This window comes from Hemitrygon akajei, chromosome 23, assembly GCF_048418815.1.
Source record: "Hemitrygon akajei chromosome 23, sHemAka1.3, whole genome shotgun sequence".
Lineage (NCBI taxonomy): Eukaryota > Metazoa > Chordata > Chondrichthyes > Myliobatiformes > Dasyatidae > Hemitrygon > Hemitrygon akajei.
This window is the reverse complement of record NC_133146.1, coordinates 59,412,230-59,439,765: the sequence shown is the minus strand read 5'-3', so window position 1 is coordinate 59,439,765 and position 27,536 is coordinate 59,412,230. Positions and strand designations below refer to the sequence as shown.

Here is a 27,536-nt window from a genome sequence, read left to right as displayed (position 1 = left end):
AGTAGCTGCGTAGACACCTGAAGAGTACACTATCTGTTGGATGGAAGCGACCAACAACTCTGATTGTTGCCAAGTTGTTAAGCTCATCAGTGGGAGGTGGTGCTTTACCACTGCTGGCCCACCACCTCGAGGGAGTCTTGATCATAAGCAGGCCGAAACTCTTGAAGACAGGTGGCAGATCAACTGATGATCCCACTGGTGATAGCACAGGACAGTTAACATCTTAGTCCACGTGTATTTTCAATTCAATACATAAAGACTTGACCTCCACAGCTGCCTGTGGCAAAGAATTCCTTAGATTCACCACTCTTTGGCTAAAGAAATTCCTCCTCATCTCCAACCTAAAAGAACACCCCTCTATTCTGAGGCTGTGTCCTTAGGTCTTAAACTCTCCCACCACAGGAAACATCCTCTCCACATCTACTTAAGCATGTCCTTTGAAGCAGTCTGACAAGCCACTCAGTTGCGCCATTGCCACCGTGCTCAGAGAAGGAATAAAACTGGACAGGCAAACACAGGCCTGGTCACTGAATTCAGACACAGCAAAGTCGTTCCTGGCCCAATCAGCTGTGCAAGGCTTCTTCTAATAATTCTGAAAATTGGAGTCTAAACTGGAAGCGATGTCCCATAGACTAGCCAAGGGTTAGCCTGCCATAGCTGTCCTCACAGCATCCTGCCTTAAAGATCACAAAGCTTGATCACAATCTCTGGTTAAGTCTCATCTCAGGAGCAGGAATGAGCTAGCAGACGTTGCCGCACAGTGATATGTTGTGATTTTGTTGTTTGATACCTACACAGTCCTGTATTGCAGTTTCTCATTTTTTGTTATGTCTGCTGCTGCTTTTGGCATGCCCTACTGCATTCCAAGTTGAATCAGGGTTGATCATATGGCCTGAAAGTGATGGCGGGGCGAGGAGTGTTATGGGCCAACGCCTTACAGCTTGTAGAAGTGTACATTCGATGATTCCCAACTTGAGCTGCAAGATTTGTTTCAAGTTCATCCTAATAACAAATTTGTATTACCACTCTATTTGATGAATTTTTTCTTGGGTGAAGATGTCACTATATCTCAAAGTTTCAAAGGTTCATTTACTATCAAGGTATACAACTCCAAAATTCTTCAATTCTCTGTGTAACCATGAAGCCAAGAAAGAAAAGAAAGGCAGCACGATCATCAACACTCAAATCTCACCTCCCTGGAAAAAAACACAAACAAAAACAGAACAGGAACATCAACATCCAAATCCCTCCTCCTGCACAAAAATATGAACAAAACGGATTGGGCACATTGACTTCCAAATCCCTCTTCACACACACAAAAAATGAACAAAATGGATAAGGCACATCAACTCCCAAATCCCTCATTTCATTCAAATAAAATGAACTAAAAGGATCGAGCACATTGATCCCTGAAACCCCCTCCCTACACAAAAATAAATGAGAAGATCGGGCTAAATAAACACAGAATGTAAAAAGTATAAGACTGAAAGTCTACAGTCCAAATCCAAAATGCAGAAAAAATCTGAACAACATTCTCCGCAGTGGCGGGTCTTTCCCTCTCCAACACAGAACAACTGATCAAATAGGCAAGCAGCTGGCGCTCATGCTCTACACTCACTTTGAAGCTTCAATCTCTCTCGTCGCTTTAATCAGCAAAGTGGATCCAAACATCAGCATGCACCCCATCCTGTATGCTGCCTGCTACAAGGTTCACACACATTGCCTCTGCCTCCTGGAATCCTCTTAGAGACTGCGGATGTGCTGGACCACCCAAACAATCTCCAAACTTCCACACACGCCTTGATGTTTCAATTGCCATTGTCACTTTAATTGGCAAACAACGGAAGCATAACTCAGCGAAATGGGGTCAAACACCGGCTTCCACGCCATCATGTAACCTTCTCTCCATGAGGTTGGCTCACACTGACTCTGCCTTGCAGAATCCTGTTGGAGACTGCAGAATGCTGAGACACCCAAATGTTCTCCAAACAGCAAAACACAGGCTCCAACAGTTCCAGAATCACATTCAAGATGAGAATTAAACATAAAAGAAGTGAAAAGCTGGTTTCATGATCTATCCAGAAGATGTCGACCAAAGGAGCATTATACACAGCTGCCATCTTGACTGAAAGGCATCTTCTATAAGTCATCTTCTTCATATAATTCTGGGGGTTATATAGAGGTAGTACTTGAGCACTAGCTCTGTTCCTCATCCATGAAATTAGATAATATCATGTCAAACATGCAAGGAAATGTTTCCTCATTACCACCTACAGATGAATCAGGGTTCCTCCATATAGAACACTAGTCAGAAGCACTGGAAGTAGCAAGAGCACAGAATGTATTCTGGGTGTGTGGGACACCTCAATATCCATCAGTAAGAGTGACATGGCAGAACCACCAGAAAACAAGCAGGTCAAGTCCTGAGGAACTCTGGAAAGTAGCCAGTGGACTGACACAAGGGATAAATCATTTGACCATGTCCTCATCAAATTACCTGTGGCAGATGTATCTATCCATGATAGCATTGTAAGTGACTTGTGAAGACTTTATCCCGTCTTCAGCTGAGAACAACTCCATCAAACAGAATGCAGTACAGATTTGCTATTGCGATGAACTCGAAACAAATCCTGCAGCTCAAAACTGGGAATCATCAGAAGTATATTTCCACAAACTGCAAGGTGATGGCCCAGGACACCTTTAACCCTACAATCACTATGTCAGGGAATCAATCCAGAGTCTAAATGGAATGCAGAGGGCATGCCCAAAGCAGCTCTGAGCATAACAAAAAAAAAGAAGCTACAATACAGGACTGTTCAGGTATCAAACAAATTTTTTTTTTTGTATCAAACAAATTTATCATACGATAAACCGAACCAAGCAATCTCACAATCAATAGATCTAATGGAATCTCTGCTGTCCTACCACATCTTGTTATAAATGGTGTGGACAACAGAATAGGTAGGGAGGAAGTGGCTCCAAGAATATCCACATCTTTAATAATGGCAGGAGGAGGCATGAATGCTAAAGAGAAAGAAGAAGCATTTGCAACCACGACTAATCCATCATTGATTCCCCCGATCAGAGGTCAATCCCATGCAAGCCTCTGCTTTACACCTGGACCAATGCAACGCACTGGAAGATTAAAAGCAGTGTTTCAAAGTGTGCACACATTAGTCTGAAACATAGCCTTAGTCAGCAGCAACACACATTAAATGCTGGAAGAACTCAACTGGTCAGACAGCATTTATGGAAAAGAGTAAATAGTCAACATTTCAGGCCAAGACCAGGATCTTGAAGAAGGGGTTCGGCCCGAGTCATTGACTGTTTGTTCATTTCCATCTATGCTGTCTGACCTGCTGAGTTCCTCTAGTATTGTGTGTGGGTTGCTTTGGATTTCTAGCATCTGCAGAATCTCTTCAGGTTTATTAGTCAGCAGTTCCCTCCAAAACTGCTGGCTGCACTCAAGCATGACTCAGCTCAAGATCTTATCCTTAGTACTGCAAATGTTGTAAATATACTTTCTCCAACAATAGTCATCCAAAGAGAAGTTATGAAGTTACTGACATGTGTGCACATAGTCATCCCAGAGATTAAATGCCTGTGTTTCTGCCTCTCTGAATCCTAACAACGTCAATGTCAAGTGCATGCCTATTTGTAGGGTGGCATGGTAGGATAGCAGGGCAGCAGGGTAGCATAGTGGTTAGCACAACGCTTTACAGAACAGGCAACCCGACTTCAATTCCAGTTGCTGCCTGTAAGGTCTTTGTACGTTATCCTTGTGACCATATGGGTTTCCTCCTATAGTCCAAAGATCTACCACTTGGTAGCTTAATTAGTCATTGCAAATTGCCCCATGGAGTTAAATCAGGGGATTGCTGGCTGGCATCGCTTGAAGAACTGGAAGGGCCTGTTCTACACTGTCTCTCAATAAATAAATAAAACTCATCTCATCTATTGTAATATGGAGATAAATGTGTAACTTGAAATTTTACAACTGTATTTCTCTATAAATTTCTCTTCCAAATAAGAGAACAAATAAATAAAACTTTTGTAAGCACATTTCTCTCAACGAACATTGCACCCATGAACACTACCTCACAACTTTGTTGTTTCTATTTTTGCACTACTTACTTAACTACTTAATATATATATGCACACACACACTGTCAGTCAGTTTTCTCTATTATTAGACAACAAATTTCACAATATATGCCGGTGATAGTTAATCTGATTCTGATTCTGCTTCTGGTTGGCCAGAGTTTTTATTTAAATATGTAGCCAGATGGCTGTATTTCTTACTTGAGAACTGTTCAGGTTATGAACAGTTCTCAGGAATGTAACCCTGTTATAACCTGGGCAGGACATGCACTGGGTTGGGTAAGACACAGATTTTGATGAGGGTTTAAAATCAGTAATTGATAGGAAAAAAATGCCGAGGCAGTGCAAATGCGTCAAAATATATGGTCTTGTGAAATTCCTCGGTCCTCCTCCCTGCCCCATACCCCTCCCCGTGTAACCTTTACTGTGGGAGAACAATAAATCTCATGAGGTGTTCGCCCTTGATTAAGCAAGTGAAATTAATTGTAGTAGTTAGTATGGGGCCAGCCCCAAAGCAGATGGATGCCCTGTCTGTGCCTTTTGATAGACCCTGAGTCTGCCGATGACTGGTCAGTGGCTCTGCAAAAGAACAGAGGCCAGCTGCAGTTTGTTTGTCAGTGCCTTCGAGATCTCTGTCTAAGTCTGTGTATTGTACAGTAAGTAGAGAATGCACTGGAGATCAGACTGTGACATATTTGACCTCCAGAAGTTGTGCTTTTAACCAGTCTGCTGCTGGCAATTTACAATTTACATTAAGAAGCAAAGACTGTTACTCCTTTATTAATATTTGCTGTATTCGCATAACTCCAGAATATTTCCTAACAATATCTGACCTCCTGCTTCATCGCTGAGCTCTGCACCTAGTAGCCAGGCACATATCAAATCTGATCTCTCAGTTCTACTATACATCTGGATGCTTACTTCATTCCAATGTGGTTCTTGCCCTTCATTAAAAAGGGAAATTAAGGAAAATTGATTATTTTAATTCATTATGTTTTAATAAATTCACACAAGTTGGATAAGTTGTGATTTCAAATTAATTTATTTTTATTTATATATTTTAATGTTTTATCTCTAATTTCAGAGACAGGCAGAAAAATAAAAAAAGGCTGTGAGAGAGGCTACAGTTTTTGCCATCCATTTATTTATTGTCTTTAGTGATACATTGAGGCCTTTGAGCTATGTCACCCCCAACAACCCCACAAACCCGATTAATTCATGGCACAATTTACAGTGACCAATCAACCTACCCAGTAGGAATTTGGACTGTAGGAGTAAATGAGAGCATCCAGGGAAATGAATGGAGGGAAATAGTTTGCATAAGAATGGAGGACAGTTCAAATATCAGTCCTTTCCAGCTACCCTGCTTAGCTGAGTTTTAATGGTAAGGTGAACAAGTAACTGCATTATGTTTAAAAAAAAACTAATTTCATTTTTCTCAGGATTAGTGGATGAGCATATAAGTTTTCTTTATAGCTGTATTTAAAAAAGCAGATTCAAGGTCAGTTACTTCAGTTCTAGGAGTAATTTAATTTAAACAATTATCTCACTTATGACTCTAACCAGGGTGCAGGTCAATGGGACTAGGCAGATCAATAGTTTGGCACGGTCTAGATGGGCCAAAGGGCCAGTTTGTGTGCTGTGGTGTTCTGTTACTCTATTCATCTGTTTCCCCATATTTTAATAACATATAGCTTTTTATACCACAGTAGGTATTTTTTTTTCCCTTTCATGGATGTTTCAACATGTTGTGTAATGCAAGGAACGTCAGCTCAGCATTTCTCAACACTGTGCTACAAACATACAGTGCCATTCATGTATACCAGTTTACAAGCCGATTCTGATCACAGAGATTACGGCTTTTCTTTAAACTGTTTTGAAAATGAAAGAACCCTGCTAGCAGGGATAAGTGAAACAACAGAGTCCCACGTTACAAGGGTCTGATCATGTTGCACTTAATATGTAGATCACATGGAGCGTTACCTCTGTTCTTGTATAAAACATGAAATGCAACTTCTTTACCAAGCCAATATGACTTTTCCTGAAACAGAATGAATCTATTAATATTTTTCTGTATGGCACAGGGAAAAATGTTCCTTATTGTATGGAGTTTGAGATTTAGAATCAGAATCAGGTTTAATATCACCGGCATAAAATTTGCTGTTTTGCAGCAGCAGTACATTGCAATACATAATAATAAAAAACTATAAATTACTATATATATATAATACAGTACTGTGCCAAAATCTTAGGCTAAGTCTTTTATATAATACTATAATTTTACATATTGCACTGTACTGCTGACACAAAAAACACAAATTTCAAGACATATTTGAGTGATGATAAACCTGATTCTGATATGGGTCTCTATCTTGGACCGAGAGTGGGAATCATGGTTAGAATAAGGGGAAGGAAGAGGGGAGAGAGCGGGAAGCACTAGAGAGATATTCTAATGATCAGTAAACTGATTGTTTGGAATCAAATGACCTTGCCTGGTGTCTCAGAGCTGGTTGTGTCTGTACCTGCACCATCCCCTACCCCTGGCACTCCTTCTCTGCCAGCTGTCCCACACCCCTCCCATGATGCTCCTTCTTCACCATTCCCAACATCCTTCGCTCCTTCCAGATTTACAAACTCTCTCTCTGCTCCACGTTGACAAATACAGTAGTGTGCAAAAGTCTTAGGCATCTTAGCAATATACCAGGGTGATTGATAAGTTCATGGCCTAAGGTAGAAGGAGTCAATTTTAGAAATCCTAGCACATTTATTTTTCAACATAGTCCCCTCCTACATTTACACACTTAGTCCAGTGGTTGTGGAGCATACAGATCTTGGACCTCCAGAAAGTGTCTACAGCAGGGGTGATTGATAAGTTCATGGCCTAAGGTAGAAGGAGATGAGTTATACAGTTCTTGTTACATGCACATGCAGTTCAACTCTTTGAGTGATTATGCAGAAAGTTTGAAGTTAATAACTCATCAGGGGTGATTGATAAGTTCGTGGCCTAAGGCAGAAGGAGATGAGTTATTAACTTCAAACTTTCTGCATAATCACTCAAAGAGTTGAACTGCATGTGTATTTAACGAGAGCTGTATAACTCATCTCCTTCTACCTTAGGCCACAAACTTATAAATCACCATTGTATATGTGCCTGAGGCTTTTGCACAGTACTGTAAGTAGTGCAAAAAGAGAGGAAAAATAATATCGAAGCAGTGTTCATGGGTTCAAAGGTTCATTTTATTGTCAAAGTATGCACGTACAACATGACTCTGATATTCGCCTTTTCTAGATAGCCATGAAATACAGAAAAAAGGAAAGAGAATCAAAACTCGCAAACCCCAAATCCCCCACCCCCTCACTCGTACAGAGGCTAACAGATCACCCACATGGAATATTGAATCCCAAACCCCAACTACCTCCCTTGCAGAAAGAGCAGTGACAATAGCATCAAACCCTGACCCCCTCTCTTGTATACAAAAACCAATATATTGCCCACACAGAAAAACCAACAAGAACGTCAGACCACAAATCCACAAACTCTCCCTCCCAGAACCCCAACCCACCAAGCAGCAACAAAAAACACAGAAAATTGAAGGAAAGCAATATAAACTACAGTCCAATAATCACATAAATCTTAGAATTTCAAAACTTCCTCCCGTCAGAATCAAACTTAGTCCTTCTGTGGAGAGTGACAGCCACACTGCCGACCCACAGCCTTCCGAACGATGCTGACCCAACAACAGACACGTCTACCCGTGGCCTCTGTGTGAGTGACTTCTGACCTCCTCTGAAATTGCCTTGATGTTTCAATCTTCCTCGCCATTTTAAAATTGTCCATTCAGAAATCTGATGGCCAAGTGGAAGAAGCTGTTTCTGAAACAGTGAGTGTGTGTCTTCAGGCTCCTATACCTCCTTCTTGATGAAAGCAATAGGATCAGGGCTGGGTGATGGGGTTCTTAATGATGGATGCTGCCTTTTTGAACCTTAGCCTGTTGAAGATATCGTGGATGCTCGAGAAGCTAGTGCCTATGAGTTTACAACTTTCAGCAGCTTATTTCAATTCTGTCCAATGGCTCCTCCTTTCCAGACAGTGATGCAACTAGTAGAATACTCTCCATTGTACATCTGTATAAAATTGCAAGTGTCTTTAGTGACATTCCAATTTAGAGTGTTTGCTTTCACTCTAGAAGGCTTCTCAGAAAAATAGCATTCTTTTCTTGACCTTGTTGCTTAAGAAAGGCCATGAGGCAAGCGATGTGCAAACTGGTAATATGTTACAATGTTCTTCTGCTTCTGATTTGAGACACCTTGCAAGGTAATCCAAAACACTTGAAGTGTCAAATCAAGGCAAGTCACGTTTATTGTCATTTAACTTATATAACCATATAACGTAAATAGAAACGAGACAAAGTTTCTCCAAACCAGGGTGTAAAGCACAGTAGTTCACATAACACACAATAACTAATGAAGGTACGGATAAAATCTACAGATGAATCATACATAGATAACAAACTAAAGTGCATTAATATTAAATATTGTAAGATACAGAACAGATTAACCAGTGACACATCAAATACAACGTGACAGGAATTTCAGGAGCCTAATGGCCGGGGGGAAGAAACTGTTTCCCATCCTGACCATTCTTGTTTTTATGTATCAGAGTTTCCTGCCTGGTTGTAGAAAGTCAAAGAGGATGCTAGATGGATGTGAAGAGTCCTTAATAATACTAAGGGCTCTGCATACTGCTCCTGATAAATGTTCCCGATGGATGGTGGGTAGACCCCATCATCCTCTCAGCTGTTCTAACAGTCCTTTGTAGGGACTTCTGGTCCAATGCTCGGCTGATCCCATACCAGATAAAGATGTAACTTGTCAAGATGCTGTCAATGGTGCTCCTGTAAAATTCAGTTAAGAAGTTGGAGGTGGGGAGGAGCCTTGCTTGCCTCAATCTTCTTAAGAAGTGGAGGCGCTGCTGTGCCTTCGTGTTCAGGGAGATCAATGTTTAAAGATGTTAATTGTCGGGAAGACATTCTATTTCCCATTGCACCTTCTCATACAAATTTGACGAGAGCACAATGAGGAGAAAGATTGCTCTTGCATTGCTATTCTTTGCAGCATGCAACACTCCAGACGTGCTGCTGATTCCATACTTAGATTTCAGAAGCCAGCAAACAAAAATCATCGCTAAAGCTTCTGTAAACAGTACAAACAATGCAGGCCTCTGATCCATAAGCAAGATATCCTTCACTCAAATTTCCTTGCCTGAAGCCAGGAAGAGTCTGCAGTATAGTGCAATCTAAAATGTTTTATATTTTTTGGTGGTTAATAGTTTATAAGAAATATTAATCATTTTCATCTGAAGCAGTTTGTTTTTGGTGTTGAGCATCTGTGGAAGAAGGTTTATAACTGAACAAATCTCCCAGCCCTCTATTCCCCACTCTGACTGTTCACTTCTTCTCACTTGCCTATTACTTCCCCCGGGACCCCTCCTTCTCTTTCTCCTACTCTGCACTTTCCTCTCCTATCAGATTATTTCTTCTCCTGTCCTTGACCTTTCCCCTCCCACCTGGCTTCACCTGTCACCTACCAGCTAGCCTCTTATCCCTCCCCCCCACCTTTTAATTCAGGCATCTTCCCCCTTCCTTTTCAGTCCTGCAGAAGGGTCTCAGCCCAAAATGTCAACTGTTTATTCCTTTCCATAAATGCTGCCTGATCTGCCGAGTTCCTCCAGCATTTTGTATGTGGTACTCCTATAGCTAAAAACTGTAGCTTTTATTCATTATAAACCAATCTAAACACAAGATGTTCTGCAGATGCTGGAAATCCAAAGCAACACCCATAAAATGCTGGAGGAACTCAGCAAGACAGGCAGTAGCTATGAAAATGAATGAAGTTGAGAATTTGGGCTCAGGCCCTTCATCGGGAGTGGAAAGGAAGAGGAAAAATTCCAGAGGTGGGGGTGGGAAGGGAACATCTTCCCACTTCCTTTGCAGTTCTGGGGAAGGGTCTTGGCCCAACATGTCGACTGTTTATTCATTTTCAGCTGAGTTCCTCCAGCGTTTTGTATGTGTGTGGCTGTGGCTTCAAATGATTATTTTTTCAGTCTCCAAATTGAAGGGACATGTTTTATATGCAAGTAACATTCCAATGTCCAGAACTATACAAAACATCCTCAGTCTACATGAACAGACTTTTCTGTTGTGCATTATGGATAAACCTGTTCTACTGGTGCAGATTCCCATTCAGCTATGGAGTTAAATGCTGTTTTTTTTTAATGCTGTGTCGAAGGTTTGTTTATAGGCTGAGTAAGTTAATGCATCTCGGTTGTAAGTCATCTCCCAATAACCATGCCCAGTCACTAAAAGCTCATGGCAATAATAGTAGCTCCTCCTGCAGACCTTCAGTTTCTTTTGTTTATCAGACAACTTAAAGGTAAGGCAACATGAATATTATAATTATTGGTACAGAACATCAAACTTAATACATAAAACTATAATCTGTTAAATGTTGGTTTTTAAATGTGCAGTTACACTTAATGCAGCAACAAGTTTATAAACACTTGAAGTAAGACATATTGGTCACCTCCTTGGATGTGTGGCACAAAATCATTAAATGATTAAAATTTACTTACCTTGTGTAAGCAAGAAAATGCACACAATCTGAAATTGGAAGGCTTGAACCATCATGGCAGAACTGAAAACAGAAGTATAAATGATTCAAATTCCATTGAATGCTCAGTTCTTTGTTTGCAGGAACAAATGAAGGGTCCCCCACCTACTTTAATTCATACTGAAGTACTGAAAGTTCAGGAACAGCTTCTTCCCCTCTGCCATCTGATTCCTAAATGGACGTTGAATCTTTAGACACTACCTCACTTTTGTTTTATTATACAGTATTTCTGGTTTTGCACAAATAGATTGAATAGATTAAAAGAAATCTCTTCAATATTCTTAATTGATTTACTTGTTCATGTATTATTACTTTTTGAATTTTATTTTCTTTTTGCTCTGCTAGATTATGGATTGCATTGAACTGCTGCTGCTAAGTTAACAAATTTCATGTCACATGCCAGCGATAATAAACCTGATTCTGAATCTGAAAGGTGAGTTAAGCCTCAGACCTGACTCAGAAGCCCCAGTGCTTCCAACTGAACTGTACAATCAAAACATTCACATTAAATTAATTAAATGTATGACTCGTGTCTATTGTTATTCGAATGCCAGTATCAATATTTCTGATGTTTGGCCTTACAATAAGAGTTCATTTATGTACCTGAATTATAGAACAACCATCCACAAGTTTCATTACCTAACACTGAAAAACATCAAGGTTCAAGTGACATCATCATCATCATGTGGCATGTCATATGATGTGGGCAATCATGGCTTTCCATCTATCTGTCTTTTATATGATCATTCCCAATGGAGAAGACCCATTCATGCTATTATTCTTATCCTTATCTCCATCCATGACTATGATTGTTCTTGGCAAATTTCTCTACAGAAGTGGTTTGCCATTGCCTTCTTCTGGGCAGTGTCTTTACAAGATGAATAACACCAGCCATTATCAATACTCAGATATTTCCTGTCTAGTGTCACTGATCGCATAACCAGGACTTGTGGTATGCACCAGCTGCTCATATGACTATCCACCACCAATATGTGGTGCTACATATTGCCCAAAGGTGACCTGCAGGCTAGTGGAGGGAAGGAGGACCTTACAACTCCTTTGGTAGAGGCATGTCTTCACCCTGCTATCCATTTTATATATTATCCTACAGTTCTCATGTTTTCAAGGCAAAGGTTCGGTCTAGCTCTTTCCAGCTATTGTCCAATACTTACCTGCCTGATTACAAATGAAAATACAATATCATTAAGTTGTTCTGGAATATTATTGTTTAAGGATAATTTGGCAAGAATTGAGAAATAAACTCTTCTACTACACAGATTTTGTAGTAATTTGCATAGCGTAACAAATCAACTTAACAAGATATAATTTTAAAATATGTTACAAGTGTTCACCAGAAGCATAAAGATGGTCATTTTGAAGAATGTGTGTGTTTTTGATGTGACAGCATGGGAAAGAGCTCCACTTTAACAGAACAGATGATGATGTCCCACCACCTGTAAGCCACTCTTAATTATCAGTCCTGATGTAGTCTTGACACAAGATGTCAACTGTCTTTTTTTTCTCCACAGATGCTGTCTGCCCTACTGAGTCCCTCCAGCTTTTTGTCTTGTGATGTAGTCTTAGATAATCATCATCATTATATGCCATGTCATATGTTGTGGGTGATCATGGTCTTTGGCCCTGATTGTTCTTGGCAAATTTTTCTACACAAGTGGTTTCTACACAAGTGGTTCTGAATGGCGTCATTGCAAAATGGGTGACCCCAGGCATTATCAATGCTCTTAAGTGATTGTCTGCCTGGTGTCAGTGGTCACATAACTAGGACTCATGATATGCACCCTCCAATATCTTAGATAATAGTCTATCAAATAAATTGAGATTCTAAAACTTAACAAAAAGAATTACTACAAATTTTTACCTTTTTTCCCTAATTCTAATCTGTACTGCTCCTCAAACAATAACCCTGGGTAATTTCCAAGGCAAGGGCATGTTCAGCACAGCTTTGTGGGCCGAAGGACCTGTATTGTGCTCTAGGTTTTCTATGTTTCTAAAGAACTTCTGCCTTTGAATACTGCTGCTTAACAGTTTAAAAAAGATATTCATTTATCATTGGCTGAAGTTCATCACTGAAAGGCTTACCCATTATGCTCCATGAACATCTTCCTGCAACAACCAATGAATCCATAGTAAATTGGAAAGATCTACTCAACATATTTACTGCAGAAAGCCCACTCTTAGATTCCCAAGACCAATAAATATATTAACAACGTATAAAAGGCTATCAATTAGAGCAGGAATTATAGGTCATGATACCAACTTAATTTAAAATCTATAACTTGCCATTTTTCTCACAATCCTTATGCCAACAATCCCAAGTCAAAGAGAGAGCTATCACTTCCATACCAAGTTTGACAGGCTTATGATTCATTCCCCAGCTGCAGTCTGGATTTAAAGTGGATCCATTTAGGTTCAATATCTGTTTGTTGCTGATATCTGGGGTTTCCCTTCCCAACAGTCAGCTTGATTCATCACCTCTCAGTGATGTTACCTGTAAGCACAAATTCAGCTTCCTCTAATATGACAGTGTTTCAATTCAAGCCATATTCCACTGCCTCAGCTCTATATTCTTAACTTTCTTGTCTGAAGTTAACCAATAAATGTCCCAGGCCTTGCATCGTTCAGTTATTGGGAAAACAGAAGCTTTTCCTGTTATAATAGAGGCCCTAACACAAGTTTCCTCTTTGAATACTCAATAAGGCTGAACCAGAGAGTACACAACATTTCAATTCTGATCAATATGAGCTGTGATTTAGAAAATAAGAAGTTGGACATTTAAAACATCCTTTAAATTTGAGGAAATCTGGCGACCTTTTATTCAATATTTTCATATGATTTGATTTATTGATTTTTGTACTGACTCTCTTCCAGTAATTTTTTTGAAGTTTTGGATTTGATCAGAAAGTCTTTCTTTTCTTGGTGTTACTCTCAGGATGGACTGCCCAGTCCTTTTTTTTTCCTTTTTGTTTTTGTTTGTAGAGAATAGTGTTTTTTTTCATATAAGATTTTCAAAAAGTCTTTTTTCTTTTTATGAGTTGATAAGAGGAGAATTAATTATCTTTTTCCTTATTATACATTCTATATCAGATTAATACTATGCATGATTTTGATAATGTTTATTTCACTTTCTGAGGGTATTGTTATTGATATAAATATTTGAGGTAATTCTCCTCTTGCTTGTATATATGCTCTTTTTAAATCAATAAAAAGATTGATAAAGAAAGAGCTGTTACTTAAGCCTTATATTTTATTATCAGTTTACAGAAACATTTCCTGCAGAGTAAGGATAACACTCTTTTTGATTACAATTGTTCTATGCTTTCTCAACAAAATATATTTCAGCTTTCATCCTCAGGTCATTCTAAATCACCATTCCATTCAAGTTCTGCAAACTTGTTTGGTTTTACACCACATACCCTGCTTTCTTGCATTGGCTTTAATGTTCATTGCCCTACTCTGGGAAATTCATGCTTTGTTGCTTGTGCCTCCATTAAAGGCCTTCTTTGAAATTCTTTATTCAGCAAGTCATTACTCTGCTTATTCAGCCTTGGAACATACAGTATTTCCTAATTCAACAGACCTTATGAATCTAAGTTGTGATAGCTGAAAGATTTGCAAATGCAGTAAACCTTTAAATGATAAGATTAACTCTTTCTGCAGAATATACAGTATATTGATAGTGTTAACAATTTTAAAAAGCTATCAAATAATCTGCTGGAGGAGCTCAATCAGTCACAGACTTGTAGATGACTACTGCACAGAAACTGCTCTTCAGTCCACCTGGTCCTTGCAGAACTGTTAATCTGCCTGGTCTCATTGTCCTGCACCTGGACCGCAGTCCTCCATAACCCTTGATGCACCATCAATAACTCTCGGAGACGGGAGGTGAATGATAGGCTTTTATTAGCAGCAAAAGGGAGCATGGCATCTCGGAGACTGAGGGAGGAGCTGTGCCTCCAATCGCCTTTATACAGGGGTCTGTGGGAGGAGCCACAGGAGCAGTCAGCAGAGGGGCGTGTCCAGACAGGAATACATAGTTTACCACACCCTCCCATGCATGTACTTATCCAAACTTCTCAAGGGAATGTCAATTTTCCCTCCACAGATGATGATGATGTGTGATTGACTGAGATCCCCCAGCAGATTGTTCTGTTGCTGCAGATTCCAGCATTTGTAGTGTCTTGAGTCTCTCTTAAAAAGGCTATCAACTGGTACAAAAATTACAGACCTCTGTACCTTCCTCTGCAACTCAATCCTTGACTTCCTTGCTGGAAAACCACAGACTGTGTAGATTGGAAATAACATCTCCTCTCGCTGACAATCAACACTGGCACACCTCAAGGATGCGTGCTTAGCTCACTGCTCTACTGTTTCTATACCTGTGACTGTGTAGCTAGGCACAGCTGAAATTCCATCTATAAATAAGATGAGGGAACACACACCAGTCCTCATCGAGGGATCAGAAGTGGAAAGGGTGAACAATTTCATGTTCCTGGGTGTCACATCTCTGAGGATCTATCCTGGCCTCAAAAATTCGATGCAGTTACAAAGAAGACTTGACAGAGACTACATTTCATTTAGAGTTTGAGGAGATTTCATATGTCATCAAAGACACTTGCAAATTTCCAAAGATGTACCATAGAAAGTATTCTAACTGGATACATCACTGTCTGGTATGGTAGGGGGTGGGCAGGTGGAGTAGGTAGGCAACACTGCACAGGATCAAAATAAGCTGCAAAAAGTTGCAGACTCAATCTGCTCCATCATGGGCATTAGCCTCCCCAGCATTCAGGACACCTTCAAGGAGTGATGCCTCAAAAAAGGCAGCATCCATCATTGAAGACCCCCATCACCCAGGCCATGTCCTCTTCTCATTGCTGCCATCAAGGTGTCAATACAGGAGCCTGAAGACACAACTCAACGGTTCAGGAAAAGGCTTCTTCCCCTCTGCCATCAGATTTCTGAATGGGCATTGAACACCACCTCAACTACTTTTGTTTCTCTTGTTGCACTACATATTTAATTTAACTTTTTAATATATATACTTACTGTAATTTAGTTTTTATTATGTATTGCAATATACTGATGCGCATACAACAAATTTCACGACATATACCAGTGACATTAAACCTGATTCTGATTCTAACAATACCAACTCTATCAGAGAGCATTACACACTGCAAATGAACAAGAGCTCTTTCTCCATTGAGCCACTTTGATACCTGACCATCCAAGCGGATTTCAGTAGTTAATTTGTACACTCGTCTGGTCTCATGCAGACCAAATGTGTCTGGGTTATGAATGAAGTCATTTGAAACCCTAAGCTGTATCCTGGACAATGGGTGGATTCCCAAGTTAGAATCCTCAAATAATAGTTCGGCTTTTTCTCCTGATTTCCCACAAGAATTCTTGCACGAAATTCTTCTTTCAGCACCTCCGAATCAATGGGTATTCATTCCGGTCCAGCGTAACTAATTGCATCCTCTGGGCTCTGATCAAAGGTGCGATGGTGGATTTGAAACTACCCCTTGTGCAAGTGTCGGTCAGTTGGAACCTTCCCTGTATTCTCAAAAGCTGGCCAGTTAAGAGTTAGTGCGTGTTTGAGGGATTAACGAAACTTTTCTGCTAAACTTATTTCAGAAAGGAACAGATTGGGTGGTATTTGAGAGCATAGTCAATATCCACAGCTGCCATTTTTCACCCGACCGACATATTTATTTGAGGTTTAACCGAGGATACCTTATTAAGGTAACCTTTCAGTTAAAGTACCGGCATTATTTCTCGCACGAAGTTTTACACAGGGTTCCTGGTGGCTCACACAGAATTGATGAACCAACACCTGTCACCCAACTCGGAATTGACACTGTTTACTCGAGTTGGAACCCTGCGGAGAAGCTGTTTTTCTCTTAGTATGTGTCGTTGAATTACTTCATAATTGAATGGCTTGTCAAAGGAAGAGCGTTTGATGGTCCTGTGCCTGTATACATTGGAATTCAGAAGAATGAGGGGTGACCTCATTGAAACCTATGGAATGGTGAAAAGCCTTGATAGAGTGGATGTGGAGAGGATGTTTCCTATGGTAGGAGAGTCTAAGACCAGAGGATACAACCTCAGAATAGAGGGACGTCTATTTAGGAGGGAGATGAGGAGGAAATTATTTAGCCAAAGAGTGGTGAATCTGGAATTCGTTGCCACAGGCAGCTGTGGAGACCACGTCTTTATGTATATTTAAGGTAGAGGCTGATGATTCTTGATTGGTCAGGGGATGAAAAGATACGGGGAGAAAGCAGGAGATTGGTTCTGAGAGGAAAATTGGATCAGCCATAATGAACTGGCGGAGCAGACTCGATGGACCAAATGGCTTAATTCTGATCCTATATCTTATTGGGGTCTTACGGTCTTATGAAGTTTATCACACTAAAAGGAGACTTTTTTTTTGCTGAAAGACCTCTCGGGTTTGGCTTATTGGCCCTGTCATTTTATGAAGGACGTGTAAATTAAACACATACTAGAAAGCTAGTATGATCCTAGTAGGGATGTGAACACAAGAGATTCTGCAGACGCTGCTTAATCTGGAGTAACACACACAACATTCTTGTGGATCTCAGCAGGTCGGGCAGCATCTATGGAAATGAATAAAGAGTTATCGTTTCGGGACGAGACCCTTCTTCAGGACTGAAAGAATGTGGTTGACACTGCCCGCTGGAGTAAATCCGCACTTTAGCCCGGAGAGGAATATCACCCGGATCCGTCTTCATATAGAATTCGAGAGCAGTAGCCCCAGAGATCTACTCAGACGGAAAACCGGAATTAAAGCTAGCACGTTCTATTTTGAATGCTTCTAAACGATTTAAAGAAATTACCGGCGGTATAACGTTCAACTAAACAATGTTACTGACTCACACTGACTTTTGGGAAATGTTTAAGTTTCTTTGCATTGGGTGAAATACCAAGCACCTCTCACTTCAGAATATTTTTAGTGGAATCACACAACCAGATCTCTTCCATACCAGCGAAGGACATCTGTTCGCCTGAACAAATTAAACTGAGTCATCGATCATGTAAAACTGAACTTCAACGCTGAGAGACTGTGTGACTGTATAACATCTCATTTATGGATTTACAGTTCAGCAACGCTACACTAAGAGAATAATTCAGGACAAACTGTAGCGGAATATTAACTGCTACTAAAATTAAAGAGAAAGGTTTCACTCACCATTTGAAGTTTCGGATAATCAGTTGTGCTTCTTGTCTGAAATCGCTCTGTTGGTTCGGAGGGCGCCGAGTCAACCGGGAACGAAGCCTTTTCTTTCGCTTCCTGATGCTCGTTAAAGAGTGTCAGCTTTCAGATGTGCACGCTGACGACTCTCTGATTTATTGGACTTCCTCGGCATTCACTTGCTCCTTGCCTAATCCAAATCCTTTGCCGGTAGTACGGATGTATTTTGTTGCTATTATAATTCAGGCAGATTTTGTTTCCATTGCGCGGCAAGAAATTCCTCGAGAAAAGAGGCACTCTGTAAAACAGCCATTAGCCAATCCATAATCCACGGCACTTTTAGAAAATCAACTGACTGGGACCGAAAAAAAACCCAGAACCTGCCGCCTTTCCATTACCTTGTATTCATTGTAACTGTGAGAGTCAGAGAACATTGCCAAGTATTTCATCACATAGGAATGAGTCAATCGGGCGGCAGATAAGCTTTCCTAAGGATAAGTACTTGACCTCAGACTTCCTGTTAGATGTATGAAATCATGCAAGGATTGGAGGGGAAGTAACTTGAATGTAATGATTCGACATTTTTTATTGGTTTTCTCCAGTCAAGCTGACCTACCAAGTGTTTCGCAGGGTTTACTGCTCGTAATATGAATCCTTAAAAATGGCAGTATTTCCCTGTTCCCCGCGTTCAGCACCCAGACCGAAACATTAATTTGTCATTATCAATTTGTTCTTTGTGGAGGTTCTAGGTTTGCATGTTTACCATATTACATCCGTGATCACAAAAGGTAAACACGAGAGATTCTGCAGATGCTGAGAATGCAGAGCAACATACACAAAATGCTGGAGGAACGCCGCAGGTCAGGCAGCACTTATGGAGGGGAATAAATCCTTATCCAGGCGCCGATTAAGGGTCTTGGCTCGAAACGCCAACTGTTTATTCTCCTCCATGGATGCTGAGTTCCTCCAGCACTTTGTGCGGTTTTGCGGAGGGTCTGCGAAAGTTTTCATGTAATTGTTTCCTTTTAAAAGATGCTTGATAGTAGTATTATGTACAATGATATTTAAGGAGCTGTAATATAAGTGGGAGCTACTTTATTTGCTTTATGACCCTGCACTATGAAACTTCAGAACAATACTATACTGTGCTTGCACTGAGTAGCTATGTAGCCGAGTAATAAAGTCCTGAATGAAGGTCTCGGCCCGAAGTGTCGAATGTTTACTCTTTTCCATAGATACTACGTGGCCCGCTGAGTTCCTGAAGCACTTAGCGTGTGTTGCAAGTAGTCCAGTGTCTTGGATCTGTCCGAAGGCCTGCAATTCCAAAATACCCCCAACATGTGGCAGCTTTGTGTAAATACACACTCACCTAGGCTTTTTTTCAGGTTTTGTAAACAGAGCGTTGCTTTTTCAAAAAATTAATATGCAGATTATGTTTGAAATGAACATCAAATAATATAATAGATTTTCAAAGGGACCACACATCGGTCAAACACGAAGGTTCCCGACTCCAAAATTGCTCATGCATTGCAGATTCTTTGGTAATTTATCGTTAATGACGATCATGTTATAAAATACATTTATGCTTTTAATTAAAATATATAAAATTTAGAGGCACAGATAGACAGCCGATATCTTATTCCAAGGATCGAAATGTATAATACTAAAGGTATTTAAAGTCAGAAGCCAGAAGTTCAAAGAAAATGAACAGAGTAATTTTTTTAAACACAGCGCGGTGGGTGCCGAGAATGCGCTCCCAGCGGCGGCGTTGGAAGCAGATATCAGAGAGGCTCGGAGGAGGCTCTTAGACACATAGATATGTAAAGAATGGAGAGATTTGGACCATGTGCAGGCAGAAAGGTTTAGTTATCATTAGCTTAATTAGTTTGGCTCACGATGGGCCGAAGGGCCTGTACCTGTGCTATGCTATGTTCTGTCACAAATCTATTCAATGGCGACAATGCAACTCGGAAGGCTGAACACCGGCCGATGCACAGAATGGACGAACACAGGATTGGGTAAACCTGTAACTGTGATATTTGATGCTGTCACTCTGCAGTACTTTTCTTGTGCAGCCTGGAGAGGACTGGAGAGGATTTCATTGAACTCACTCGAAACTGCTGGTCTTATCAACTATTCCCAGTGAGGCCAGTCAGGAGCGCATCACACGTATTTTGAGGGAATTGGTTTTCCATCTAATAACACATCTAATCCATCCAGTTTATACCTGCTCAGAAATTCCCTTATTGTCGTCTGCATTTGCAAATTGATCATTTAATATTAAATCTATCACCTTGCTAGCCTATATAACCAGCACGCCATCCTTGTCATTTCTGTCAGACGCAATGGGATCCTATCACTTGCCAAGTTTTCTCTTCTTTATCCTTTTCCATCTTCCACGGGGATCACTCTCTCAGACTCCCTCTCACTCACCCCTCTTAGACCCCTGCAACCATAGGAGGCGCAATATTGGCTCCTCTTTTTACCACTATCCAGGGACAAAAACGCCCTTGCGGGTGAGGCAAAACTTCACATGCACTTCCTCCACCCTGGCTTCCTGCATCTAGCAGTGGGCCTTCCTTCCATTGACAAGAGCGAGCGCAGACTAGACACCGATGTTTTTGTCCAGAATAGATATCCTGACCTTCGTTTGCATGGAATTCCAACTCCCTTTCCTATTTCCAAACCTGTCTTCCCCATTGCACCAAACCAACACCTCATATTCTATTTGGATAATCTACATTCAAATGGTATGAACATTGAATTTCCAATTTCCTTACCTCCTGTGTTACCTTTTTCTCTTCTTACTCACCTCAGTTCCTATTTTTGTTTTCTTCCCCATAGCAACTCCCATCATAAATTTTACCCCCCATTTCTATTCTTCTACTACTCAGATAACTCATCCACTGCATCCCCTTCCCCGATCTCCTTCCATCTAACCACTAAACACCTTCCTTATTAGAGTCCAGCATTTGCTGCCGTCGGTTCCCAATTTATCCCAACGTGCACCTGTCTTCACCTGCTTAGCCCTTTCCCCTTCATCTGTTTTCACTTAGAGCCTTTCTGCCTGTCTCCCAACTCTAATCGCACCCCTCCCATCTAGATTCTTCGGCCCATAATCTCTCACCCCTCCTTGTTCTACCTATCAGCACGTTTCACCCCTCCCTTTTTTAACCAACTATAATTCTGCCCTGGACGGTCCCAAGCCTGGCTGTGAAAGGAGGAAGCTTGGACATTGAATTTTACAACAACATCCCGTGGAACTACAGACGGAAGCTCCAAAGACCTCATTCCCGGAAGAGGAAGGATCTTTGTCCAGAGGACACCTAGACTTGAAGGAGTCGCTCAGGACAGAGCTCTCTGTCGAGCTGCTGTTGGTGGCCTATGCCCCAAAAGGGTTCATGGGCTTAAGAAGATAATCCCCCCCCTCTCGAAAACCGAACGTCAACAGTTCCTCCCCAGCACCTTATGTTGCTCAACCCCAGGATCTGCGGTCTCTCGTATCTCCAATAAATGCTTAACATTGCGAGGAGAGAGCACGAATGTTATTTTTAATTGTTTACATCGCTGCTTGTAGAGAGTCGATTTACTAAAACTAAAAGGGGGAAAAAAACAAATGTTCAGACTACTTTATTGTAGATCTTCAACTCACTAGCTAAAGAAATACTTCGTTTAGAACTTGGACTTGAATAACAGAGGATGTAGATAATTTTACAAATGCCAGAATGGATTGCTCGCCGAGCCTGGAGGTTAGGTAGCTAACATTTCATCACATCGAGGTGATATCATCAGAGCGCAATTGAGTGTTGTTTCTGCCGAGTTTATATCAGGCAGAATTAGAGGCTGTTTTGACTGGTTGCCGGTCATGCTGACCGCTAGACTCCGCAGGGTCCCGGCCAACGGAGAGCTAACTGATCTCCGCAGGTCTGTAAATCTGGTCATCGGTCACTGTGAACGTTGGTACTTTGGGTGTGCGAAGCTCACCCCTCAGCCCCGATCCTGCAGACGCATAGGCTCATAAATTGAGTCTGTGAATTAATTGCTTTGTCCATGAAAACTGCCTGTATTTGAAATTTTGCTACGTGTGAATTGGTTCTTTTAAGTTGCATCATGGAGGCAGCTGGTATAGATTTCCAAGTGAGATGCAAACTTGATTGGGAATACCACCTTGGTGCGAATGACAGTAAGACCAAAGAGTGAGGTATCATCAAAGTAACAGCTCCTTATAGCATGACTACAGATGGAATATGAAAGTTTATGGTTTTAACAGGTGTAAAATGCATGAGTCATAGATGCTATTGCAACAGAATACGATTTTCTTTGGCCATCAGGTACATATCTACACTAACACCATGGTCCAGCACTTGCCACATTCTCCGCTATTGCAAGGTGTCTCAAGTGTATTTCAACTAATTCAATCAATTCCCTCAGATTTGTATAGATACTTCAATGAAATTCTCACTTAATCATTAGTACTCCAAGGAAGACAATTCAGCTTTCTAGACTCTCCTTGTACCTGAAAAAGTCCAATCCAGGGTTAATAGGAGAGACATGAATAAACAGAGGATAATGGAGGCGATTTAGAGATATCATGGGATTAAAAAGAAAATCAGCAAATAGTTTTGATCTACAAGGCCCAAAGTGGTGGCATATCACGGAATGTAAGTTATATTTCTACATGAAGTATTACTTATTTTCCCTATTATGAACAGCTGACAGATGGTTTATGCTTATGGAACACATCATTGCATGTTTCAGAAAACATTTAATTTTCCAAAGAGTTTTGATTGGTATAGGTCTAAAATAGGTCTTCTAGGTAACACAGAAAATGTACAGGACAATACAGGCCCTTCAGTCCACAATGCTGTGCCAAACATGTACTTACTTTAGAAATTACCTTGTGCTACCCATAGCCCTCTTATTTTTCTAAGCTCCATGTACCCATCCAGCAGCCTCTTAAAAGACCCTATTGTATCTGCCTCCACCACTGTTGTTGGCAGCCCATTCCATGTACTCACTCTCTGCATATAAAAAAAAACTTACCCCTGACATCCCCTCTGTACCTACTTCCAAGCACCTTAAAACTGTAGTCTTCGAGTTAGCCATTTCAGTTCTGGGAAAAAACCTCTAACTATCCACATGATCAATGCCTCTCATTGTCTTATACACCTCAATCAGGTCACCTCTCATCCTACATCACTCTAAGGAGAAAAGACCAAGTTCACTGAACCTATTCTCATAAAGCATGCTCGCCAATCTAGGCAACATCCTTGTAAATCTCCTCTGCACCCTTTCTATAGTTTCCAAAACCTTCCCATAGTGAGGTGACCGGAACTGAGCACAGTACGCCAAGTGGGGTCTCACCAGGGTTCTATATAGCTGTAACATTACCTCTCAGTTCTTGAATTCAATCCCACGGTTGATGAAGGCCAATGCATCATATGCTTAACCACAGTCAACCTGTGTAGCAACTTTGAGTGTCCTATGGACTAGGACCCCAAGATCCTGCACAATGCCAATACTATATCTGACCTACCAAAATGAACCATCTCACATTTTTCTGGGCTGAACTCCATCTGCCACTTCTCAGCCCAGTTTTGCATCCTATTGATGTCCCACTGTAACCCCTGACAGCCCTCCACACTATCCACAACACTCCAACCTTGTGTCATCAGCAAATTTACTAACCCATCCCTTGACATCAAGGTCATTTATAAAAAATCACAAAGAATAGGGGCCCCAGAACAGATCCCTGAGGCACACCACTGGTCACCAACTTCCATGCAGAATATAACCCATCTACAACCACTCTTTATTTTCTGTGTGCAAGCCAATTCTGGATCCACAGAGCAATGTCCCCTTGGATCCCATGCCTCCTTACTTTCTCAATAAGCTTTGCATGGGGTACCTTATCAAATGCCTTGCTGAAATCCATATACACGATATCTAAAGCTCTACCTTCATCGATGTGTTTAGTCACATCCTCAAAAAATTCAAACAGGCACGTAAGGCACGACCTGCCCTTGACAAAGCTATGCTGACCATCCCTAATTATATTATGCCTCTCCAAACGTTCATAAATCCTGTCTCTCAGGATCTTCTCCATCAACTTACCAACCACTGAAGTAAGATCCACTGGTCTATAATTTCCTGGGCTAACTCTACCCCTTTTCTTGAACAAGAGAACAACGTCTGCAACCCTCCAATCCTCCAGAACATCTCCCGTCCCCATTGATGATGCAAAGATCACTGCTAGAGGCTCAGCAATCTCCTCCCACAGTAGCCTGGGGTATATCTCATCCGGTCCCAGTGACTTATCCAACTTGATGCTTTCCAAAAACTCCAGCACATCCTCTTTCTTAATGTCTATATGATCAAGCTTTTCAGTCTGCTGCAAGTTATCCCTACAATTGCCAAGGTCCTTTTCCATAGTGAATACTGAAGCAAAAACCTCTCTGGTTTCATAAGCACCTTTCCACTGTAACACTTGATTGGTCCTATTCTCTCACATCTTATCCCTCTTGCTCTTCATATACTTGTAGATTACCTTGGAGTTTTCCTTAATCCTGCTCGCCAAGGCCTTCTCATGGCCCTTCTGGCTCTCTTAATTTCATTCTTAAGCTCCTTCCTACTAGCTTTATAATTTTCTAGATTTCTATCATTACAGTTTTTTGAACCTTTCATAAGCTTTTCTTCTTGACTAGATTTTCAACTGCCTTTATACACCATGGTTCCTGTACCCTAATATCCTTTCCCTGTCTCACTGTAACATACCTGTACAGAATGCCATGCAAATATCGCCTGAACATTTGCCATATTTCTGCCGTGCATTCCTGAGAAAGTGTTCCCAATTTATGCTTCCAAGTTCCTGCCTGATAGCTTCATGTTTCCCCTTACTCCAATTAAACACTTTCCTAACTTGTCTGTTCCTATCCCTCTCCAATGCTATGGTAAAGGAGATAGAATTATGATCACTATCTTCAAAATGCTGTCACACTGAGACACCAATACCAGATCAAGTACAGCCTCTCCTCTTGTAAGCTTATCTACATACTGTGTCAGGAAACCTTCAACACACCTAACAAACTCCACCCAATCTAAACCCCTCGCTCTAGGGAGACGCCAATCAATATTGGGGTAATTAAAATCCTCTGTCATGACAATCCTGTTATTACTGCACCGTTCCAGAATCTGTCTCCCTATCTGCTCCTCGATGTCTCTGTTACTATTGGGTGGCCTATATTAAAAAAAAACACCCAGTAGAGTGATCGACTTCTTCCTGTCTCTAACTTCCACCCATAGAGACTCCGTAGACAATCCCTCCATGACTTCCTCCTTTTCTGCAGCTGACACTCTCTGATCAGCTGTGCTACGCCTCCACCCCTTTTGCCTCCTTCCCTGTCCTTTCTGAAATATCTAAAGCCTGACACTAAGTAGCCATTCCAAGTTTCTGTAATGGCCACAACATCATAGCTCCAAGCACTGATCCACTCCCTAATCTGATCCGCTTTGTTCATGATGCTCCTTGCATTAAAATAGACATATCTCAAACCATCAGTCTGAGTGCATCCCTTCTCTATCACCTGCCTATCCTCCCTCTCACATTGCCTACAAGCTTTCTCTATTTGTGAGTTAACCGTCGCTTTGTCCGTCTCTTCAGTTCGGTTTCCACCCCCCAGCAATTCTAGTTTAAACTCTCCCCAATAGCCTTAGCAAACCTCCCTGCCAGGATAGTGGTCCCCTTCAGATTCAAGTGCAATCCATTCTCTTTGCCCCAAAAGAGGTCCCAATGATCCAAAAGTCTGAATACCTGCCCCAATCCCTCAGCCATGCATTTACCCTTCAACTCACTCTATTCCTATACTTACTGTCTTGTGGCACAGACAGTAATCCCGAGATTACTACCTTTGAGGTTCTGCTTCTCAGCTTCTTTTCTCACTCTCTGTAATCTGTTTTCTGGACCACCTGTAGAATGTGTGAGTGGGTGCAGGGCAAACAGTCAGTCTATCCATATTTCCTTCAATGGTACAAATGGCTCAATTTAGTATCAGAGAATGCATACAGTATACAACCTGAAATTCTTACTCTATACAGACATCCACGAAACAGATTACTACCTTTGAGGTCAACCTCCTTCCTAACTCCCTGTCATCTGTTTTCAAGACCTCCTCCCTCTTCCTACTTATGTCACTGGTACCAATATGTATCATGACATCTGGCTGTTCACTTTCCCACTTAAGGACATCATGACGTGATCAGAAACATCCTGGACCCTGGCACCTGAGAGGCAAACTACCATCAGTGTTTCATTCCTGCATCCACAGAATCACCTGTCTGCCCCCTTTAACTATAGAGTCCCCTATCACTGCTGCCATCCTCTTGCTTTCCCCACCTTTTTGAGCCACAGGGTCAGACTCTGTGCCAGAGGCGTGGCCACTGTTGCTTCCCCCAGGTGGGTTCCCCCTCCCCCAACAGTACTCAAACAGGAGCACTATTTCTACACTATTCTTGGTTGGTGCGGCTGTAACGAAACCCAATTTCCCTCGTGATCAATAAAGTATGTCTGTCTGTCTTATTGTTAAAGGGGACAGCAACAGGGGTACTCTCTGATATCTGACTCATGCCCTTCTCTCTCCTGACTGTTACCCACTTATCTGTCTCCTGAGAGTAAGAATAGTGTAATCTGGACAATATTCTTAACTCTTCCATCCACCCAGCTGTGACCACTTTTGATAAGGAAAGCTATGTAGTTATTAATTAAATAATAGGTTCCTCATATGCCTAGAGAGCCTTATTCTGAAAATATCAGTTGTTATTTGTATCAACATTGATGTAGCTGTTGGGAGGATATAAAAACTAGAAGTGCATTTCATTCAAAAATTTCAGTTAAAATCCTAAAACCTCATGAATTGCATGAGTTAGAACCTTGTTAAATTGGACACGAATTGAAAATTACAATGTCAAGGCTTGTAATTTATATTTAAATAATCCAAACAAAGGTGGTAATTTCACCACTGTTGTTAGGACTTTCAATAAACTTCACAGAGAAATGGGCAGTGAAAACTTCTTTAACAGTAAAAACAAAGCAATAATACATACTCATTTTAGTGCAAAGAAAAAAACAGCAAAAGCTTAAATACCAGATACTTCATGCAGAAAATTTTACATGTTGGAAATATGCTTTTTAAACATTCATGAGAGATAAGCTTTGTCTTTGTCTAGTTAACTTTAAATGCATTTTCATTAAAATATTAAGTAATTTGTTAAAGAATCAGATTAGATGTTATAAGTTACAAAAATACTAATCTTCAAAGCATGAAACTAGGATCAGACTTCTCCCACAAATGCTAAAATCAAAATGAAAAGATTTGTTCAAAACTACAATCTAAAGTGTACAAAGAATGGAGTTTGAATGCTTGCCACACAAGCATTTTAAAAGGTAAGCCTATTTCAGAACTTAATAGCTGGCAGACAAATTCAAGTGTTTTGGCTGACGCCCTATTCTAATGATCAGACAAAAGGACAGTGA

At 40.9% G+C, this 27,536-nt stretch overlaps 1 protein-coding gene across 1 annotated transcript in view; it reads right to left on the bottom strand.

Moving 5' to 3' along the window:
- The window catches only part of vwa2 (von Willebrand factor A domain containing 2), a 64,895-nt gene extending 46,410 nt beyond the window's left edge, over positions 1 to 18,485 (bottom strand). The window contains exons 1-2 of the mRNA XM_073027810.1: positions 18,005 to 18,485; positions 10,733 to 10,794 (exon numbers count right to left, since the gene is read on the bottom strand). Coding sequence (XP_072883911.1) covers positions 10,733 to 10,787 — 55 coding nt within the window. The 5' untranslated portion in view covers positions 10,788 to 10,794; positions 18,005 to 18,485. The remainder of the gene's footprint in view (positions 1 to 10,732; positions 10,795 to 18,004) is intronic.
- Positions 18,486 to 27,536: the final 9,051 nt, after the last annotated feature.